Source organism: Sus scrofa, chromosome 3, assembly GCF_000003025.6.
Source record: "Sus scrofa isolate TJ Tabasco breed Duroc chromosome 3, Sscrofa11.1, whole genome shotgun sequence".
NCBI classification, from domain to species: domain Eukaryota; kingdom Metazoa; phylum Chordata; class Mammalia; order Artiodactyla; family Suidae; genus Sus; species Sus scrofa.
In genome coordinates, this window is record NC_010445.4 from 55,198,174 (window position 1) to 55,221,280 (window position 23,107).

The following is a 23,107-nucleotide window of genomic DNA, read 5'->3' on the forward strand; positions in this document are numbered from 1 at the left end:
TAGTCCCCGCGAGAGGGCGTGTCGAGCCAGGTACGCGTGCGCACAGGGACTTGGGGCGCGCGGGACGGAAGCGGAGCGAAGGCGCCGGGGAGGTGGAGGACGAGCCCCCTCAGGTACAGAGCGTGAGGGCGGGGCTGACGACGGCGGCGCCGGCCGGCGCTAACGGCCCCAGCCTCCTTCCCGCCGGGTCCCGCCTCCCTCCGCCCGCCGGGGCGGGGCCAGGTCGATTTAGGGTGGGAAGGCGGGGGAAGGGGCGGAGAATGGAGACCGAGAGGGACCTGGCTCCTCAGCGGAGGTTGAGTCCTGGTAGTCGCCAGGATGAGCTCCGGAGAGGACGGCGGGCCGAGAAGCCCGGGAAGGGACCCGCAGCCCCAGGTAGAAGCGTGGGGATGCGTCGGGTTGGGGTGAAGCATCTCCTTCTCCAGAAGGCCTCTGAGAGGGCAGCTGCAAGAAGGCAGGTGTGGCGGGGGTTGGGGACTGTGGGCGACCCCTGAGGTGGGTATTAGCTACTGGACTGGGGGGCAGTAGCGAGCAGAGTTGTGGTCCAGAGAAGCCCTCCAGGAGCAAACTTTGGCCCTGTTGTCGTTTCTTGGGAGCTTAGGGTTGCGCGCTAAGTTCCTATGGTGACCGCTTCGCTTTCTGCAGCAGCTCTCCGCTTGGTTGTTGGGGGGACTGTTCTGTTTAGAGACGCTCTGGAGTGGAGCTGAGGAATTTGGAAGTCAGAGATTTGGGAATTCAACCTGGCTCTTCCTTGACTCTCAGCCTCTCACTTCTAAGCCACTTGATAGACTTTGGGAGGTGAAGGGCCGAGATTGCTTAGGCATTTGCATGAAAATCTCTTAAAATACCGTACACATTAGACACAAGAAAAGCAGGGTAAGCCGACTTTCCTTTGAAAAAAAAAAATCAATTAAATCGAATAACTGTATGGCGATGAACATGGACCCGAGTAGACATAGAAATACACTTTTTTTTTTTTCTCTAAATAAAATCAAGGATAGCGGCTTCAGAAAACGTTTGCACAGATAACAGCGTCTCAGTGTTTACCTTCTTCCACTCCAGGCGGTTATACCTCAGGATATTAGTTGTTTTAAATTTATTGATTTTCAGAATTTCAAATACAACCTTTAAGGAAATAAATAGAATAAAAATCGGGTTGAAACTAGAAGAAAATAGGTTATAGCTATAAAAGGGAAATGTCTCACTATTCAGATCGTCAGGATAAAACTGATTTTTATTTGTATTTTAATTTTGATCAATGAACTAAGCCATCTGGTCTTAATTAGTGGGTAATAAGTAGAAAAGTATGTGAATGAAAAATTTATTTTGAAGGTATACACTTCAGCATTATTTAATGGCAGCTCCCAAAATAAATCTTGTTTACCTTATGAAAAAAAAAATCACATTGCTTATAGCCCAGCATATAATGAAACGTAGATAGTCTCTGAGCTCTCTGTGTTTTCTTTTTCAGTTTGTTTTAGGATACTTTGCTTTTAAGATGCTCCATGTACAGAGGCAGTTAGAGCGGGTGTTATTCATTCCCTTTTCCCATCCAAGCTCCTTCCTATCCCAAGATAGTAATGACTTCTATGATAGCGGCTTGCTTGCTTTTCCTTACAGTTTTCCTTACCATCTTTGTGTGCGAACATGTACATTCTAGTTTGACTTGTTTTTGAGCTTTATACAAATGGAATTGTGCTAAGTATTCCTTTGTGTTTTGTTTCATGAGTCGACATCGTTTTTAAGATTTATCCTTGTTACTGCTTGTAGTTTGTTGTTTAGTGTTCCGTTGTAAGAGTGTACTGTAATTTACCTACTCTACTGTTGGTGAACATTAAGGTTGCTACAGTTTTTGGTAAATGTGAACTCCTGTGAATTTTCTTATACGCATACCCTGTGATAGTCTTTTAAAGTGAGCTAGTCAGTAAGGTAGTTCTGTTTTGTCTTAGTTATGCTATTAACATGAGTCTGTGGTATTAAATTGTTATTAAGTTCTTTTGGTCTAGAAAAACCAATTCTTTTATTTATTTATTTATGGTCACACCTGCGGCATATGGCAGTTCTCAGGCCAGGGGTTGAATCTAAGCCCCAGCTGCAACCTATGCTGCAGATGTGGCAACGTCTAATCCTTCAACCCACTGTACCAGGCTGGGGATGGAACCCGCAACTCTGCAGTGACCTGCGCCTCTGCTATCGGATTTTTTTAACCCTCTGTGCCTTGGCAGGACCTTCTAAAAAAGCCTCTTGAGAACAACTGTTTAACTCCGTCTTATGTTTCCAAGAGGAAGTGATATATGATACTTTCTCCTAAGGCCATTGTTTTATGCTCTTGGAAAAAAAAAGACAAGATTTCTTTACATATTAGTCTGGATTGGAGAAGTGAGGAGCTTGGGTTTGGATAGAGTGACTGGAGAGATTATTTGTTTTAAAGAACTGTTAAACAAATGACCTTACTATTTTGTGTGAAGTGAATTCCCAAAACATTTATTCATTAATTTTTATTATAAATAAACTACCTCAAAAATAACTCATAAAATTTTAGGTAGTTTTCTACCTCCATCTGTTAGTGAAACTCTTCTACTTCAAAGTGTCTAAACTTTTGGAAACCATTTCCTAAAAAGGAAACAAATTGACCTTTTGTGTAACCAGATTTCAGAATCCCACATAAGGTACTCTGGTATTTTTAATTATTCTATAAAAATATTCAGTAGACATTTGTTGAGCATATCTTGTATGTCTGGTATTGTGGTTAGCACTGATTATACTTTTAGCCCATGATCTTACCTCCTAATTCACTGAAAAATTAAAATCCTGCCAGGAAGGAACTTCTTCAAATTTCTACTCCTTATCTCCTAAATCTTCACCTGACCTTGCTTTTCAGTCTTGTCTGAAAAGACAGTGCATATCATTTACCTGAGTTTCCTTTTACTAGCTCAGTGGCCTTTCTCCATTAGGTAACATTAATCCATGTCTTAGGAATCTTTATTGTGTTACACTATAAGGATTCTTAACCTGGAGATAAGAACTTTGGGGAGTTCTTGAAACCCCTAAAAATATTTGTGAATACTTGCATTATCCTGAGGTAAGAACTCAGGGCTTTTGCTTAATTCTGAAAGAGGTACTTGATGTAAAGATAATTAATTCTAGTTGGCCCTTCAGCAGCCTTGGCTTTCTTCCAGCTTTTGCTCTAGCTGTCTTCTTCTCACAGTAATGCTTCCTAGAAGAAGTCTACGTTTTTCTGTTTCTTTTTCTTTACCGATTGTTTATTTATTGGTCCTCTTCCAACTTGCTTCTACTCCATTCCTACCATTGAAACCACTTTGTTTGAATCATTGAAATTCATTATTTGGAAAGTGGTTTATGGAGTACCATCTTTGTGCTCTGTACTTTTCTAGGCATTCGGGATTTAACAGTGACCAGACAAGGGCCTAGATCACTTGGAGCATACATTCTGGTAGGGGGTGACAGATAATGAACATATGAAGAAATAAGTGGTAAAATTTCAAATAGTATTACGTATGGATGACCTAATGGGATAGTAAGTAGGAGGGGCTACTTTAGGTAAGAGGTCAGGGAAAACCCTCTGCTATTTGAGCCAAAGAACTGAAGGTAAGATGGAGCCATTCGTGCAACAGCTGGGAGAGAGTGTGTTCCTGACAGAGGGAGCAAGGGAGGAGGCCTTGAAGTGGAATGTGACTGGCACAGTAGAGGAACAGAGAAAACTGATCAAATTGGTGTGAACAAAGAAGCCAGTAGGTCTGTTTAGGGTAGTGAAGGAAGGGACCAAATCACGGAGGCCTTTAAAAAGTTTGGCTTTTGGAGTTCCCATTGTGGCTCAGCGGTTAGCGAACGCAGCTAGAATCCTTGAGGATGTGGGTTTGATCCCTGGCTTCAGTGGGTTAAGGATCTGGCATTTCTGTGAGCTGTGGCCAGATCTGGCGTGGCTGTGGCTGTGGCCGGTGGCTACAGCTCCCATTAGACCCCAAGCCTGGGAACCTCCGTATGCTGAGTATGCAGCCCTAAAAAGACCCAAAAAAAAAAAAAAAGTTTGCCTTTTATTCTGATTGCAGTGGGAAGCCATTGGAGTGTTTTTGAGCAGGATCTCTGTGTTTTAAAGGGATTGTTTTGATTTCAGTTTGAAAACAGGTGGTAGAGAGCACCATAGAGGTAGAAAGACCAGTTAGGTGACTATTGCAGTAAACCATGTGGAGAGGATGGTGGCTTGAACCAATGATGTGATAATGAAAATGCTTTGGAGTTCCTGTTGGGATTCAGTAGATTAAGGACCCAATGTTGTCTCTATGAGGATGTGGGTTTGATCCCTGGTCTTGCTCAGTGGGTTAAGGATCCGGCATTACCACAAGCTCCATTGTAGGTTGCAGATGCGGCTCAGATCCAGCATTGCTGTGACTGTGATGTAGGCCGGCAGCTGCAGCTCCAATTTGACCCTGGCCCAGGAACTTCTATATGCCGCAGGTGTGGCTGTAAAAAGAAAAAAATGTGGATTATTTTGGGATATGTTTTGGAGGTAGACCCAAAAGGGCTTGTTGATGGATTTGATGAGGTTCAGAGAAAGGGACAAAGAAAGCTTCTTGGTTTTTAACCTTGGTCACTGTACAAGTGAGGAGGCAGGGTTGAGAGCAGGAATGCAGATGGGGGAATTAACATGTTACAGTTGTGATGGTCGTGGATGTCCAGGGAACACAGTATAACATGTTAAGTGCTCCAGTAGGGATATGTTCATAGCTCAAGGGGGACATGGGGGACATAAATCTTTTGGGGGGATATAGAAGTCAGGAATACTTGATCATGGTCCTTCTCTCTATATTGCCTTGCATCCATGTATGTGCATGCCTCTGATGCACTATTGCCCACTAATCAGGCTGTACAATAATTTCTGATTTATTTGTTCTAAATTTCCCTAGATTCATTGAGGGTTGAAATTGTAAGTTTTTATTTATTCTCCGTCTGTCTGTCTCCCAGATCTAATACTGGTTCACCCTTATCCTAGCTGTTTATAAATTCGTTTGCTAGGTGAATAAATGTGATTGTTACAGTCTGATAGTATGAACTGCAACAGTGATTGCAGTGATGGAAGGAAGGTATTTGAGAGGGATTTTAGTGAAACGATCAGTTGGAAATGATGGCCAATTAGTCAGTGAGCGGTATTAGTAATAATAGTAACTGTAAATTGTCTGTGTGTGTGTGTGTGTGTGTGTGTGTGTGTGTGTATGTTTATGTATCACTTATTATTTATTGCCAGGAACTATTGTAAGTGCTTTACATATGAAAACTCATTTAATCCTTACAACTCTTTGAGGCAAGTATTATCATCATCCCTATTTTTTTTTTTTTTTTTTTTTTGTCTTTTTGCCTTTTCTAGGGCTGCTCCAGCAGCATATGGAGGTCCCAGGCTAGGGGTCTAATCTGAGCTGTAGCCACCGGCCTACACCAGAGCCACAGCAACGCAGGATCCGAGCCGCGTCTGCAACCTACACCACAGCTCACGGCAACGCCAGATCCTTAACCCACTGAGCAAGGCCAGGGACCGAACCCACAACCTCATTGTTCCTAGTCGGATTCTTAATCACTGCACCACGACAGGAACTCCATCATCATCCCTATTTTATAGCTGAGGAAGCCATGGCCAGAGAAGTGACTTGCCCACGATCATTTAGCTAAGAACCCACAGAACTGGCACTATGAACATAGGCAGTCTGATGCTGCAGGGCACACTCTCATTTGAGAGTGATTGTGGTTCTAGTTTGGGTGTTCATGATGAAAGTTTGCTGCTTACAAAGGACTATCCTTGCATTCTCTGCCATCTGTACAGGAATACAAGTTCCATTCAAAGTCCCATCAAAACATCATGGGAATGTGGAAGATATGCAGGTGGCCTGAGGTGGAGAAACTGGCGGGCCAGGCCTGGGCATTTCAGATGCACTGATTTCTCTCCCTTTTCATTGCCTTGTAAGCTAGTGTAGGGAATGCAGCAACTCTAATATGATGGCCCACTGTTGTCAGGTAGATTCTTGGTCTTTTTCTGCTTTTAATTTCTGGACTGGACTGATAGTTAACTTGACTGTTTAGTTTACCAAAAAGCAGAGGGAAGGTTCCATTTTATCTGCTTTAGTACACTGCTTCATTACCAGCCTCTCTAGGTTTGTATTGACACCTTCCTATTAAAAGAACGTGTGCAGGTTGGTGGGACTATAGAGAGCTCTAGGACATTGCTTATCCTTAGGATTCTAACAACTGTGTAAGGAAGACATAGCCAGAAAAAATAAATAGCTACATAAATTTCTGTGTAACCAATACATATGGATGTCTCAATGAAGAGCTGATCACTATTCAATGGAAAAGAGAGAGAAAACCTCCCGGAGAATATGGAATTCAAGCTCAGCCTTAGAAGTGTCTTTAGTGAGGATTTCCCATGTGGTCCAACAGGTTAGGGATCCAGTGTTGTCACTGCAGTGGCTCAGGTCACTGTAGCCAGTGGCTTGGGTTTAGTTCTTTGCCTGGGAACTTCCACATGCCATGGGTGTAGCAACAACAACAAAAAGAACAGTCTTTAGTTAAGTAGATAAAAGAGTGAGGTCAAGGCTCATGAACAAAAGAGAATATGTTTCTGAGTGTATCTATAAAGAAGGTGCAAAGTAGTGTGTCTTTAATAGAGGGGTTCTTGGGGGTGTCAAGTAGGAGATAAGTTTGAAAAAGTGGGAAGGGATCAAACAATGAAAAACTCTGAATGCTAGGCAGGTTTAGGTTTTAGATAAATAGTTTCCTCCTATTCCAGATGTAGCCTCTGTGCTAGCCAAATAGGGATTGCTGGACAGTTCTCATTGTGGCTCAGTGGTAACGAACACAACTAGTAACTATGGGGATGGGGGTTTGATCCCTAGCCTCACTCAATGGGTTGGGCATCTGGCATTGCTGCGAGCTGCTGTGTAGCTAGCAGATACTGCTCGGATCTCTCGAAGCTGTGGCTGTGCTTTGGGCTGGCAGCTGCAGCTCCAGTTTGACCTCTAGCCGGGGAAATTCCATATGCCGCAAGTACAGTCCTAAAAACAAAACAAAAAAAGAAGATTGTTGAGCAGCTTTTTAGAAATGCAGTGTTTCATTCCTACGATGAATAAGAATCTGCATTTTAACAAATGATTTGTATGTTCACTAAAATTTGGAAAGTGCTGCTGTAGTGAGGAGTCATTTGATTCTGTAATACTAAGTCAAATGTTTACAACTGGGAGCACAGTTTTCAACAGAAATTGTGTAAGAAATGTTAGGATGTTAGCCTAACTCATAAAGGCCTAAAATGATTCACAATTAGAGATACTGTGTGAGATCTAATGTTGAAGTTCTAGGAGAGGCAGTAACTGCTGGAATAGAGAACAGGGGAAAAAATTATGTCTTGTTTAGGAAAAAGGAAAATACACCTGTCAGACAGCTATAAGTGCTGGATTGCACAGGGTGTAATACAAGGTCGGTGGCTGGGGTATCCTGACCCTGTAATTTCCCAAGCACTAGATTTTGGAGAATAGCAGCTTGTAGCAAATTCTCTTTCCTAACGTAACTGCAGCCTTGATTCAGAGAAAGAACAAATTACTTTGCTAAATTATACAATCTCTAAGATAGATGGTCAAATAAAAACACAGTGCAGAGTAGTATGTATAGTATACTAAAGTGAAAAATCTTTTAACACTTGTTATTTTGCACATGTGCAAATATGTATGTAGAATTCCTAGAAATGGAATTATTTGTACAGAAGCTATGTGCATTTGTAATATTGCTAGATTTTACCCATTTGTTCTTCCTAAACATCAATTTACTCTGCTACTGGGGATATATAAGAATGCTAAGTTGTATATCCAGCTTTATGATCTTTGCCAGTGTGATGCTTAAAAAATGGTATCTCAGTGTTGTTTTGTTTCCCTCTAAATGGTGAGATTGAAGATCTTTAAATCTATTTAAAAGCCATTTCTGCAAAATATGCATATTCTTGGCCACAATTTTTTTTTTTTTTTTGGTCTTTTTAGGGCCGCACCCATGGCATATGGAGGTTCCCAGGCCAGGGGTCCAATCAGAACTGTAGCTGCTGGCCTACACTAGAGCTACAGCAATGCAGGATCCTAGCCACATCTGCGACCTACACCTCAGCTCACTGCAACGCTGGATTCTTAACCCACTGAGTGGGGCCAGGGATCGAACCTGAGTCCTCATGGATGCTGCTCAGGTTCGTTAACTGCTGGGCCACGACGGGAACTCCCCAATTTTTTTTATTAGGGTATTTCTTTTCCTTTTTTATTTATAGGAATTATTTACATATTAGAGAAGTTAGCCCTATATAATGTTGGTAGCAAGCCTTTTTGTTAATATATAAAAACAATAATAAACAGTTGGCTACTGTATTGGACTCCACAGCCCTGGAAGTAGACCACTTGATTTGCTGCTGACCCCTATTTGATAGGTTGAGTTATGTTTTTGTTTTGTTTTGTTTCCAGGACAGGATACGTCTTTTTTTGAAAAGCATCTTCAATATTGTAGTTTCACATTTGGACAAGACACAGAAAAGGTTTTATAATATACAGTTTTAAGAAAGTAAAGCTTTGATGAAATTCTGGTGGGACAAGGTTAAAAACAATTTTTTTTAGAGTTTAAAAATAGTTTATTGTTAGGGAAAAAAAAATTTTGGTTTCATTATGCAGTCTCACAAACGTTTTCAGCAAATTAACCTATACAAATCAAATCAAACTTATATCTGTCCATTTTTCCAAAGAAGTTGCACAAATTGCCAATAAACACATATGCACAAAAGATGCTCAAAGTCATTAGCCCACAGGGAAATGCAAAGTAGAATCACAATGAGACACCATTTCACACCTGCTAGTTATAATTTAAGAGGTAATAACAAGCATTGGTGAAGATATGGAAGAATTGGAACCCTCCATACACTGCTGGTGGGAATATAAAATGGGGCAGCCTCCTTGGGGAACAATGTGGCAGTTCCTTTAAAAGTTAAACATAGAGGGGTTCCTGTTGTGGCGGAGCAGAAACGAATCCAGCTAGTATGACACAGGTTCAGTCCCTGGCCTCATTCAGTGAGTCTGGGTTCCAGCGTTTGCGAGTTACGTAGGTTGCAGATGCGGCTCAGATCCTGAGTTGCTGTGGCATAGGACAGCAGCTGCAGTTCTGATTCGACTGCCAGCCTGGGAACTTCGGTATGCCATAGGTGCAGCTCTTAGAAACAGTTTTTTAATAGAATGTTGATTTTTAAAATTTTGATTGCTGTCAGAAATCACAAAGGCTATTTCATACCTGAGTGATTCTATTACTCTCATTTGTTCCACTAGGTTACCACCAAAGAACATGATTTTGGTCTAGGGGCTCCAGTTTCTGAAGCTGAAAAATACCAGAATATTCTCCAGCTAAAACAAGAAGTGAGAAATCAAGATAAATTCATCTCTACGCTGAAATTACAGGTTACATTTAATTTATGTACATCTTTCTCTAAATTAATTTGGGCTGGGGGCCTATATTAAAGTAATAGAGAATAAATAGTAATTCAATGCTCATTTCAATCTTATGGGTCTAAAATCATTGCATTTTTATCCTAACCATTTTGACACACATAGATTCAGAGTTAGTGAATACAACCTTTGTGACATGTGTTGTATCAGGTGCTTTCAAGTATATAATGTTACATAATCATCCCAGCCTTGCAAAATGGTCATGTTATTCCCATTTTACTGACATGGGAGCCAAAGTTCTGAGAGGTTAAAGAATTATGATATTTGGAGCTCCCATTTTGGCTCAGTGGAAATGAACCCAACTAGTATTCATGAGGATGCAGGTTCGATCTCTGGCCTTGCTCAGTGGGTCAGGGAAATGACATTGCCATGAGCTGTGGTGTAGGTCACAGACACGACTCAGATCCTGCCTTGCAGTGGCTGTGGCGTAGGCCAACAACTGTAGCTCCAATTTGACCCCTAGCCTGGGAACTTCCATATGCCACGGGTGCAGCCCTAAAAAAAAAAAAAAAAAAAAGTATCATGATATTTGACTAATAAGTGACAGACCTAGGATTTCTCTGAACTCCCAAACTAGCTAGAATTTGAATCCAGTTCTCTGAGCTCCCAAGTTCAGTATTGTTTCTCTTCTCCTGATGTCTGACCTGTGGTATAACTATTAGTAAAGTCTATTAAAAGAAACATCCTCTTCTAAGAAAATGGAGTAAAGTTTTTTTCCCCCCTGAATATTATGTACAAACATAAGAACACTCTGAAAGGTGGGAAGTGGGAAGACTGGTTGGGAACCTCAGCAAACAATGAATGATGTGTTAGAGTGACCCTGAATTTTCTTTCGGCTCCATATGTCCCAGGCAGAGCATTGAAAAAACTGTCACTCAGAAACAGTGGGTGCAGATAAAAAGAGGCTTCAGAAAAGCCATCCCTCTCTAGCCGAAGGAATAGGAAAGAGGCAGCCTAGCAAGGAAGACTATTTTTAGACAAGAACTGCCTGCTCTAAGCAAATACCATAGGAAAAACTATAGTCCCATTCTTGCCAGCAAAGGCTGAGTAATGAGCCTAGACTTAGACTCTTGCCGTGGAGCCCCATCCTTGCCTCTTTGCCCTCGCCTCACCCTAAAAGGCCCCATCTTGCCAGGGTGATATCAAAGAAGAAAGTTGAGTGGGGAAACAAGACTTTTGTGTACAACAGACAGTGAGGAAAGTCCTTAATCCCACAGTGTCATTGGAGACCACATGGGGAGCCTGGAAGTCCACCGCCACATGGTGGTAAGAGGTGCCCCCTTTTCTCTTTGTTGGTCTGATAATCAGAGGAGACCTAATGCAGAGTCAGAACCTTTACCACCCTCCAGCAGTAACAAGTGCACCCACCCACTGTGGCAGTGGAGGATATAGGGGAGCAGTAATAAGGTGCCTTTGTTTTCCTACCTCTGGTGGCATCAGTACAGGCCGAGAGTGGACCCTGAATTCCCATCCTGGACTAGCAGTAACAAGGAGCCTCACCCTCCCCAAGTGTCAACGGAGGCCTAGTGGAGAAAAAACTTCTACTCCCATCCAGCAGTGACAAGGCAGAGTTCCCCTTTTCTTGCTAGAGCAGTGTCACAGGAGGCCTGATGAAAGACAAGAGCTAGTTTCTTAGGATATTAGAGCTCAATTTTTAAAAATTACTCCTTATCCTGAGAATCAGGAAGATCTCAACCTCAATGAGAAAAGACCGTCAAGAGATGCCAACAGAGATGGATCAGATATGACAATTATCTGACAAGGATTTTAAATTAGCCATCATATAAAAACTTTAACAAGCAATTTTGTGCATGCTTGGAACAAACCAAAAAAAAGAAAGAAGGAAAAATCTCATCAAAGAAATAAAAGATATAAAGTGGAGCCAGGAGTGCCTGTTGTGGCTCAGCGGAAACGAATCTGACTAGCATCTGTGAGGACGAAGGTTCAGTCCCTGGCCTCACTCAGTGGGTTAAGGATCTGGGTGTAGGTCGCAGATGCAGCTCGGATCGTGCGTTGCTATCACTGTGGTGTAGGCCAGTGGCTACAGCTCCGATTTGACTCCTAGCCTGGGACTCTCCAAATGCCTCGGGTGCAGCCCTAAAAAGATTAAAAGATAAAGTGGAGCCAAATGGAATTTCAGTAGCAAAGATATTCTTCAGTAGGTGAATAGATAAACTGTGGTACATAATAGAATATTATTCACTGATAAAAACAGATAAGCTGGAGTTCCCATCATGGCGCAGCAGAAGTGAATCCTACTAATAATCATGAGGTTGCGGATTTGATTCCTGGCCTCGATCAGTGGGTTAAGGATTCAGTGTTGCTGTGAGCTGTGGTGTAGGTCATAGAGGCGGCTCCAATCTGACGTTGCTATGGCTATGGCATAGGCTGGCAGCTATAGCTCCAATTCAGCCCCTAGCCTGGGAACCTCCGCATGCTGCAGGTGTGGGCCTAAAAAAAAGCAAACAAAACAAAACAAAACAACCAAGTGAGCTATCAAGCCATAAAAAGACATGAAAAAACCTTAAAAGCATATTTCTAGGTGAAAAAAGCCAATCTGAAAAGGTTACATACTCTATGATTTCAGCTGTACGACCCTCTGGGGAAAGACCAAACATAGAGACATGAGAAGATTATTTGTTGCCAAGAACATGCAGGGAGGGGTGAATGGAGCATGGGAGATTTTTAGAGCATCTATTCTATATGATACAGTAATGATGGATACGTGTCATTGTACATTTGTAGAAATCCGTGGAGTCTACAACCCAAAGAGTGAACCCTAGTGTAAACTGTGAGCTTTAATTAGTAATAATGTGTAATGCTGGTTCATCAGTTTTAATGAATATAACCCACTAAAACAGGATGTAAATAAGGGGTGTGTAGGAGCTCTCTGTATTTCCTGGTCAGTTTTTTTGTAAACCTAAAACTGTTCTTAAAAAAAATAGAGTCTATTAAAAAAATACATGGGATAAAATATTTCCAAATTATTTAAGGAATTAGTATCTAGAATATATAAAGAACTGCAACTCAACAACAAAAAAAATAAAACAATCCAATTCAGAAATGATGAAAAGACTTGAATATATGTTCCTTCAAAGAAGATATATATATATATATTTTTTTATATGCTTAAGATATGAAAAGATGCTCAACGTCACTAACTATTAAGGAAATGCAAGTGAAAACCACAGTTAGATAGCATTTTACACCTATTAGGATGTCTGTTACCAAAAACCCAGAAAGTAACAAGTGTTGGTGAGGATGTGGAAAATCTGGAGCTCTTGTGCATTGCTAATGGAAATGTAAAATGGTTTAGCCATGGTAGAAAAAATTTTGACAATTCCTCAAAAAGTTAAATATAGAATTCTGTGTGATCCAGCTATTCTACTTCTAGGTATATTCCCCAAAGATTAAAAACAGGGACCCAAAAAGATGCTTTTACAGCAGTGTTTATAACAGGGTTATTCACTATAGCCAAAAGATGGAAACAATCCAGATGTCCATCAACAGAAGAATGGATAAACCAAATGGGGTATGTACAAATAATGGAACGTTATTCAGCCTTAAAAAAGAATGAAAGTCTGGTACAGGAGTATAAGATGGAAACAGTATGCTCATCAAAATAAGCCATGCATGTAAAGACAAATATTGTATGATTCCATTTATATGAGGTAGGCAAATTCATAGATAATTATTTAATGAGTGCACAGTTTCTGTTTGTGATGATGAAGTAGTCTTGGAAATGGATATGGGATGATTGCACAATATTGTGCATGTATTTAATGCTACTGAATTTTTAAACTAAAAAATGGTTGGAATGGGGAGTTCCCATTGTGGCTTAGTGGAAATGAACCTGACTAGTATCCATAAGGATGTGGCTTCGATCCCTGGCCCTGCTTAGTAGGTTAAGGATCTGGCATTGCTGTGAGCTGTGGTGTAGGTTGTAGACACAGTTCAGATCCCAAGTTGCTGTGGCTGTGGCATAGGCTGACAGCTGCAGTTCCGATTTGACCCCTAGACTGGGAACCTCCATATGGTGCACCTGCTGCCCCCCTCCCAAAAAAGGTTGGAATGGTAAATATAATTTATGACATTTTACCACAGTAATTTTTAAAAAAAAATACAGTAACTGAAGTTAAAAAGTCAGTGTTCTCAAACAAAAACATGGAAAGGAGGAGAGAAGAATGAATCAGTGACCATGAGAATAGAAATATAGAAATTACCTAATCTGTACAGTAGAGAGAGAAAACAGAATGAAAAAATGTGAACAAAGGCTCAGGGGCAAGTGGACTATAACCAAAGATCTATGTTTGGATCATTGGAGTCTTAGAGAGAGGGTAGAAGGTGGAGTTGAAGAACAAAACAGAAAAATCAGGAAACAGAGAAAACAAAAAAGACCAACTTGAGTCTTAACATAAAAGTAATTACATTAAATACATATAGTTAAAATATGTCAATCAACGGACAGAAATTGGAAGAGTGGACTTTAAAAAAGGACCTAGCTTCTGGAATTCCCACTGTGGCTCAGGGGAAATGAATCTGACCAGCATTCATGAGGACGCAGGTTCAATCCCTGGCCTTTCTCGGTGGGCTAAGGATCTGACGTTGCTGTGGTGTAGGCCAGCAACTACAGCTCCAACTCCATCCCTAGGCCTGGGACCCTCCATATGCTGTGCAGCCCTAAAAAGACAAAAGATAAAAAAATGACCTAGCTTTATGTGGTCAATAAGAAATTCACTTCAAATGTAATGATATAGCTAGGTTGAAAGGCTGAAAGGCATTCAGACCCAAATGAAGAAATAAAACTGCCCATTTTCAGACAACATGATCTACTTCCTAGAAACTCTCATAAAATCTATAATGTAGAAGCTAGACTAATGATTTCAACAAGGTCAGAATACCAGATAAACACTTGAATTTAATTTTTTGCATATTATCAGTTAACATGTGGAAATAAAAATTATAGTATATGTGCTACCAAAGCAAGCACTGGAAATCAAAATTATAAATGCAATACCATTTACAATCACTCAAATAGAAAGTGGAATCCTTAGATGTAAATCTAACAAAATAAGTATGCACTTACTTATGTTCTGAAAACTACAAAATACTAATAGGAGAAATGAAAGATCTAAACAAGTGGAGAGACATACCATGTTCATGAATGGAAACTTAAACATAGTAAAGATGTCATTTCTCTCCAAGTCAGTATGCAAGTTTAACACAATTCCCATCAGAATCCCAGCAAAAAAGGAGTTCCTGCTGTGGTGCAGTGGGTTAAAGATCCAGCCTTGCTGCAGCTGTGGTGTAGGTCACAGCTCTGGCTTAGAATTTGATCCCTGGCCCTGGAACTTCCATATGCTACAAGTACAGCCAAAAAAGAAAATGAAAAAATAAAATAAAAAGAATCTCAGCAAAAAACAATTTTGAAAAAGAACAAGTGGAAAGAGTCATTTTCCTTGATATAAAAACTTAATAGATTGCTACAGTAATTAAGACTGTATGGAATTGCTAGAGGGATGGACAGGGGTCAATGATATGGAATAGAGAATCCAGAAGTAGGCTTAACCAAGGAGAGCCAAATGATTTTTGACAGAAGTGCAAATGCAGTCTGGTGAAGAAAGATAGTCCTTTTCAACAAAAGGTGCTGGAGCAGTTGGATATCTTTTAGGGAAAAAAATGAGCCTAGACCTAAACTTCACATCTTAAACAAATATTAATTTACAGTGGGTTATAGATTTAAATATAAAATGGAATTCTATTAAACTTTAAAAGGTAACATGAGTGAAAATCTTCAGGACCTTGGGCTGTGAAGAGTTCTTAGACGTGAAACCAAAAGCATGATTCATAGAAGAAAAAATTGATAATTTGGATTTCATCAAGATTTAAGTCTTTTGCTCTGTGAAAGGTCCCCCCATGGAGACCCCGTCAACAGGATGAAAAGATAAGCTGTAACCCTTGTTTCTTTTGGAGGAACCATAATCTAGAACACATGGAGAACTCCCAAAACTCAACAGCAAAAAAGCAAATGATCCAATTAGAAAATGAGCAAAAGACATGAGATATTTCACAGAAAGATATATTGTTGACAAATAAATACATAAAAGATGTTCATTCTTTCTAAACAACAGGGAAATGCGAATTAAGACCACAATGAGATAACCAGGCACAGTGTTAAGAGCAGTTAGAAAAGAATGACAATACAAAATGCTGGCAAGAGTGAGGAGAAACCGGATCATTTATACACTCTTGGTGGGAATGGGGAATGGTACAGCTACTCTGGAAAATAGTTCTAAAAAACAAAACATACATTTACAACCCAGCAGCTGCACTCTTGGAAATTTACTCTAGAGAAATAAAAATTATGTCCACTCGGAACCATGTATACAGTTGTTCATAGCTGTTTTATTATGACCCCAAAGTGGAAACATCTAAAACTTCCCTTCATTGGTGAATGATTAAACAAACCATGATAATCCATACCGTGAAATACTATTCAACAATTAAAAAGGAATGAACTATTGATCCATATAACAACTGAGATGTCAAGGGCACTGTGCTAAGTATAAAAGCCGATGTCAACCAATTACATACTGTGCTCTTTAGCATGTGACTCTATTTATATAACATTCTCAAAATGACAAAATTATAGAAATTAGTGGTGGTGAGAGTTAAATGCGAGGGGGAGAGTCTGACTGTAAATAAGTAACTGAGGGAGGGCCATCCTGTGGTGATGGGGTAGTTCTATGTCTTATTAAAGTGATAGTTACAGCAATTTACATAGGTAATAAAATGGTACAGAACAGTAGACACACGTTGTGCTAATGTCAGATCTCTGGGTTTGGTATTGTACTGTGGTTATTTAAGATGTAACTGTTAGGGAAAACTGGGTTAAACACGCTTGAAACGCTGTGCTACATTTACAACTTACTGTGAACCTTTATTTCAAAAGTTTTTAAAAATAAAAGCTACTTTTTGAGTACCTATTGTCTGCCAGAAATTGTCCTTGAAGTTTTATCTAACTATATCCTGCAAATTGTAGGTATTTTCTCCCTTTAACAGATGAGACTCAAGAGACTTCCATTTATTTTTTTCTGAAGCCAAATACATCTCTTAGGATTGAGTAAATATGGTAAATTGACCAAGATTAACTAACTGGTGAAAAACTGCAGCAGAATTTAAACCTGTCTCTTCAGTCCAGAGGCCACATGCTTCCTAATTTCCTACTCTAAAGTATTTGTGTCTTAGAATTCAGTAGAAGTAGGACTTGATGTTGATTTAGGGGAATGTTTATTTATTTATAATGTATTTGTTTTATTCATTTAATGATAATTTGATCATCATGTGCTAGATGTATAAATCAATGAAACAGAAATAAGAGGTATGTTAATGTAGAAATTAGAGACATGATCCCTTTAAAGTTGCTTATAATTTAGTGCAAAGCACAGGGAAGTAAACAAATGATTATAATACATCTTATAAAATAGTAAGAGAAAAATATGGAAAAAAGTTTTATGGGCTCTCCTGGAGGAGAAGCATGTAACCTCTCATGGTGCAGTGGAAAGTTAGCAAACATTTTTTTTTTCTTTTTTTTTTTAGGACCACACCCACGGCATGTGGAACTTCCCAGGCTAGGGGTTGAATTGGAGCTACAGCTGCCAGCCTACCCCCAGCCGCAGGATCCGAGCCATGTCTGCAACCTACACCACAGCTCACGGCAACGCTGGATCCCCACCCACTGAGCAAGGCCAGGGATCGAACCCACATCCGCATGGATACTAGTTGGATTTGTTTCCACTGTGCCACAACACCCAGCAAACATTTTTAGCGTGCTCTTATTGCTTGGAGACATTGTACTGTTGAAGCCTTGAACAAAGGCAAAAAGACTTATGGATAGATACATTGAAAGGTATTTGTTTACCCCACATCCTATAGTTTAAAAAATACTGGTAATGAAAATAGGTAATAAGAGTGGGGGAAAGTGAAGAAACTTTGTGAAAGTGTGGGATGAGAATAGCAAACAGGAAATCATTGCACAGGATTTCCGTACTAGTGGTTGAGGTGGGCTGCAGATTCCATTAAAATTCCTAGAGCAAAGGCAACATGGAAATTTTAAATAACATGCAACCCAAAAGATAAAAACAAACCAGGTATGCGGAAGAAGTACATGCGTTCTTGAAACCGAGACCTGAGAAAGTTTTCCCTGAAGAGTCTTATAAAGAGGGTTCTGTGACATAGGATATAATATTTTCAATAAATTCCCTAACAACAGGTTTTAAATTGAGTTTAGTGAGGTTGTTTCTTAGGCTTGTCTGGAGCTTAGGTGTATATTGGAGATGGTGCAAAGGGCTGGACAGGGCAGTAGGCTTGGGATCAATGCCAATCATAAATGGCATTTTTTTTCCATCTTATTCTCAGTGTAGTGAAGCACCACAAGGTTATAGGAATTATCTCAAATGTGCATTTTCAAAGAATTTCTAGCTGTAGAGTGGAGAAGGCCAAAAAAGAGAATAGGAGGTATTGCTGAAATTCAGCCTACTTGAAATAAAAGATGAACTAAAGAAATAAATGCATTTATAGTTTTCCTTTTTGCTTTTTAAAAAAAAAGTCAAGTTTTTTTCTTGTTTCCTGGATTTGACAGTTTAAATTCTTTACCTATAACTCTCACAAGTTAGTGTGCCTTGCAAAATACCAAAGTGAGAGTTGGATTAAAATAATGGCTTTTATGGAGTTCCCGTTGTGGTGCAGTGGAAAGGAATCCAACTAGTATCCATTAGGACACAGTTTTGATCCCTGGCCTGCGCATTGGGTTAAGGAGCTGTGGGTAGGTTGCAGACACAGTTCGGATCCTGCTCTGCTGTGGCTGTGGCGTAGACTGATGGCTACAGCTCTGATTTGACCCCTACCCTGGGAACTTCCATATGCCACAGGTGTGGCCCTAAAAAGAGAAAAAAAAAGGCTTTTATCATGCTTCTTGGTGTCTAGTTCATAAAGGTCATTGTGGCTATTCCTTTATATAGTGACAAGTAATAGAAAAGTTTAGGATATTTCCTTTATATAGTGACAAGTAATAGAAAAGTTTTTTTTCATTTTATTATTTTAATTTTAATTTTATTTTATTTATTTATTTTTTTGTCTTTTTGCCATTTCTTGGGCCGCTCCCAAGGCATATGGAAGTTCCCAGGCTAGGGGTCCAATCAGAGCTGTAGCCGCCGGCCTACACCACAGCCACTGCAACTCGGGATCCGAGCTGCGTCTGCAGCGTACACCACAGCTCACAGCGACGCCGGATCCTTAACCCACAGATCAAGGCCAGGGATCCAACCCGCAACCTCATGGTTCCTAGTCGGATTCGTTAACCACTGAGCCACAAACGGGAACTCCAGAAAAGTTTTTAAAGAAAACTGTTGATTTTGATAGTTTGGAAAGAGCTATCTCTATATTTATTTGAAAAGGGCATGATTGCAGTAAGAATAATGTTAGAACTAAGGATAAGTTTAGATAAGGGATCTACTGTTTTTATTTATCTTAATCCAAGCCACAGCTGTGACTACATCACAGCTGCAGCAGTGCTGGATCCTATTACCCACTGCACTGGGCCAGGGATCAAACCTGCACCTCTGCAGCAACTAGAGCTGCCTCAGTTGGATTCTTAACCCACTGTGCCTCAGTGGGAACTTTGAATTTAGCAATTTTAGATGCACCTTTAAGACTGGGCTTTTTTTTTCTTCTTTTTACATCTTGCATGGGGTACCAATACAGTGCCTTGAATGTAGTAGCTGCTCAATAAATATTTGTTAAATATACAGTGAGAGACAAATCCTATGGAAAAGGCGCTTTGTGGTATCACTTTATCTCAGATATATCTCTTATGGCACTTAACATACTGTATGTGTATTTTCTCAAGTAGACAATACATTGTCTGAGGGCAGATATGTTACCTATCTTTGTATCTTGAATTTCATGTAGTTCTTGAAATTGTTCTATGGGTCTAACATATTTTTCTTCCTTTAAAGGCATTTGGATACCTTCGTGATAAAAAAAAAGGGGCCCTTTTCTTCATCCATTGATGGTTTGATAGTGGGCTGGGAAAGAAGGCTGTGGTCCTCCACATTAGTCAGCAAATACTTGATTGATTTGGTATTTAGCTTAGTCAAGTAAGTTACTGATATGTTCAAAAGGACTTTTCTAAAGAGTTAACATATTTTGATAACAGTAACTAGAAATGTAATTCTAAAAAATGCCTAAATGATGATATTATTAAAATTAAATAATTTTAAGACTGGTTTCTTTTCTGCAGATATTTTGCAAGTTTTTCTAATAGTTTTATTAAAAATGAGCACTAGGGTTTTTTTGTTATTAAGTTGTAAATTGTCTTGAGAGATACAGCTATAAACCTTTAAATTTTCATTTAATATATTTTTTCAAATAGGTAGTACAGTCACATGGTAAAAAATTTAGAAAGTAAGAAAAGATAAATAGTTGTCTCCTTGCCAAAGAAGCAAACTTCCCTTCCTGATTCCACTCACTTAATTGTTCTGAGGTGGGAGCTAAGGAAATGTTTTAATGTGATCATTTTCTTTCTGATTATAACAGATTGAAGATCTCAAGCAGACAAATCATGTCTTGGAAGAATATGTTAGGAAACTCTTGGATAGTAAGGAAGTGGTAAGCAGTCAAGTAAATGATTTAACCAGCTACAATGAGCATCTTTGTCAAGAATTGATTAAAATTGACCAACTAGCAGAGCAACTAGAAAAAGAGAAAAAATTTGTGGTGGATACTGCTGACAAGGAACTTGAAGAAGCAAAGGTATTAGATTTATCACTGATGAGGTTTTTTAATTGAGGTATAATTGATATACAACTTTATATTAGTTTCAGGGGTACAACCTAATGATTCAATACTTGTATATATAGCAAAATGATCACCACAGTAAGTCTAATTAACATCCAACTACTGATCAGGATTTTTGTTCTGCTTTAACCATCATACAATTATTAATGCAATGGAAAAGGTGACATTCTCAGTTACACAGTTGAAAGCCTTTTAGATTTGACACTGTAATTAAGTGTCAAATTTAATTTGACACTGTAATTAAGTGTCTCTTATAGGGACATTTTATTTCACTTTAAAATTTTGTTCAAAAAATTTCCTTAGTTAAAAAAAGTTTCCAAAGTAATATGTAGTTATAGTCAAAACTTAAAGCAACAGGAATGTTCTGAATATAGAACATTTCTCTTTTTCCTGAGTCCTTTTTTCCTCTGCAGAGGTCTCTGCCAACAAATAGATATGTATATTTCCATTCTTCTTTTCTGTTTACACACGCATGCACACTTTATTTTACACTTTAAGAAAAGGTATTTTTTGTATTTTTTAAACAAAAGTTTTAAATTTCTGTGTTGTCAAATTTATCAATCTTTACTGACTTCTCAGTTTTGATCTTTTTTTTTTTTTAAGTCCTATCCCTTTTTAAAAAAACTTAAATAGGAGTTTCCTTGTGGTGCAGCAGGTTAAGGATCCATCATTGTCACTGTGGTGGCTCAGGTGACTTTATATATATATATATATATAAAGTTTTAATCCTTCTAAAATATCTTTTTGTTCTAGTGTGATGTAGGGTTGAGTAGTCCTTTCCTTTCCTCTTTTTTTTTTTTTTTTTTTTTTTGTCTGTTGTCTCTTTAGGGCTACACCTGCGGCATGTGGAGGTTCCCAGGCTAGGGGTCGAATTGGAGCCGTAGCGGCCTGCCCACACCATAGCCACAGCAACACCAGATCCGAGCCATGTCCGCAACCTACACCACAGCTCACAGCAACACTGGATACTTCACCCATTTAGCAAGGTTGACCAGTGCTTTCTGTGGTCATTTTAACAGCTACTAAATTCTTATATGTGCATGGATATGTTTCCAGACTGTTTAATTTCATTGATTCATTTGCTATTTTCTATGCCACTGCTGTATTATTTTAATTACTATAGCTTTTTGCTATTTTGATAAATGTTTTATTTCTTGATTGAATTTTAGTACTCTCCTATACCCTTTAGAAACTAGGGATTTAAACTCTTATAAAATGAAGACAGTTTCATTTTTCATTGCTGCCTAATGGCTTATAGGCAAGACATAGAGTATATCTGAAAGCCAAGAGACAACCTATTGAATTTTTAAATGATAGCAGATGAATGTGCTTATTCATCTTGATTTTATTAATCACCAAATTAGTAAACTGTGTCCATAAGAAAGTAGTTTCCTAAAGCTAAATGTTGTTACATGTTATTTCTCAAACATCCTTTTAATGTACTCTCGGTAGCATGTAGTAAAGCATATTACATGGTACTCATGGTAGCATGTGATAAAGCACTTATAAATAAATGATCAAGCTGTGAACATAAGTATTGTTGAAGGCATTATTTATTACAGTCATTTGAAATATAATAGCCCAATTAATGAACAGTAGGATGGTATTTGTTATATACCAGTAACCTCATTTATTTAGAGTGTCTAAAGGATACGTAAGTCTATATTAGTGAAAAGTCTAACTAATGGAATATTTAAATATGTAAAGTTTATTACTCTACTATAAGGACTCAGTCTTCTTTAACAGTGTTGCCTGGAGGAGATCTTTGGGAGAACTGCTGAAGAGAGTAGATAAGAATAATTTATTTTTAACTTGTAAATTATTTATCTTGTAATGGTTGCTACCAAAGTATTTGAAAGATTTTTAAAAGTAGCTTGAATATTTTAAATATTCTCAATTTTGTTTGTATTGTTTCTTTTTTGATGATAGGTATCCTTCATTCACAGTTAAATGGTACATTGAGTTGTCAATTATAAAAAATATCAAAAACACTGGATTGATGTTTTATTATATCTTTCTTGTTTTCTTCTTCAAATTTAAAAATAACAGCATTCGTTCCTGGACTTCGGGGAAGCCTAGTTGGCCAAATTCCCATAAAGAGAATGCCCCATTTAGAAGTCATCAATTTTAAAGGGTTGTTAGTGCCTGTATTCCAGAGAGTGAGTGAGTACTCTTTCAGGGTGAATCCTCTTCTGTCAAAAGGGAGAATTTCAGGAGTTCCCTGTTGGCTCAGTGAGTTAAGGATCCAGCACTGCCACTGCCGTGGCATAGGTTTGACCCCTAGACCTGGAACTTCTGCATGCTCTGGGTGAAGGCCCCCCCCCCACCAAAAGGGGAGAATTTCAGGAATGGAGAATATCTAACATAAAAGAGCTAGGATTTACTTAAAACTGAAAATATTAAATTCATAGATGGAAATTCTACCTGGCTTAGAAAAGAGTGTTTCTAGGAAATAGGTATCCATATAAGACCTGGCACGTTTGGTGTATTTGGGGATTGGAAAGCTGTTCAGAAAAGAGGTGGGCTGCCGTCTTAGGGTAGACATGACATTGCTGATACAGGGAAAGCATGGGGAAGTTAACAGAGGACAAAATGGAAATTAGTCCTTGGTTGGTAAAATGCCCAACCCAGTTAGGTAAATGTTCCAGTCAGAATGAGGATTAGAAAGATACATGATCAGTGCTGGGAATATGCATGTTGTTATCATGAAGTTATTGGGTGTGCAG

At 39.1% G+C, this 23,107-nt stretch overlaps 1 protein-coding gene across 11 annotated transcripts in view; it reads left to right on the forward strand.

Annotated features, from left to right (window-relative positions):
* The window catches only part of TSGA10 (testis specific 10), a 121,920-nt gene that overhangs the window by 465 nt on the left and 98,348 nt on the right, over positions 1–23,107 (forward strand). For 2 of the 11 annotated variants that reach the window (XM_021087203.1, XM_021087204.1), the window contains exons 1-3: positions 13–113; positions 9,348–9,476; positions 20,121–20,336. Coding sequence is in view for 4 of the 11 variants with exons in the window: in XM_021087198.1 (XP_020942857.1) it covers positions 319–375; positions 9,348–9,476; positions 20,121–20,336 (402 nt within the window). In the remaining 7 variants the exon portion in view is untranslated. Of the gene's footprint in view, positions 1–12; positions 114–181; positions 376–9,347; positions 9,477–19,540; positions 19,682–20,120; positions 20,337–23,107 lie in introns of those variants that run through there. The other 9 variants (XM_021087205.1, XM_021087207.1, XM_021087209.1 and 6 more) reach the window with 9 other exon arrangements.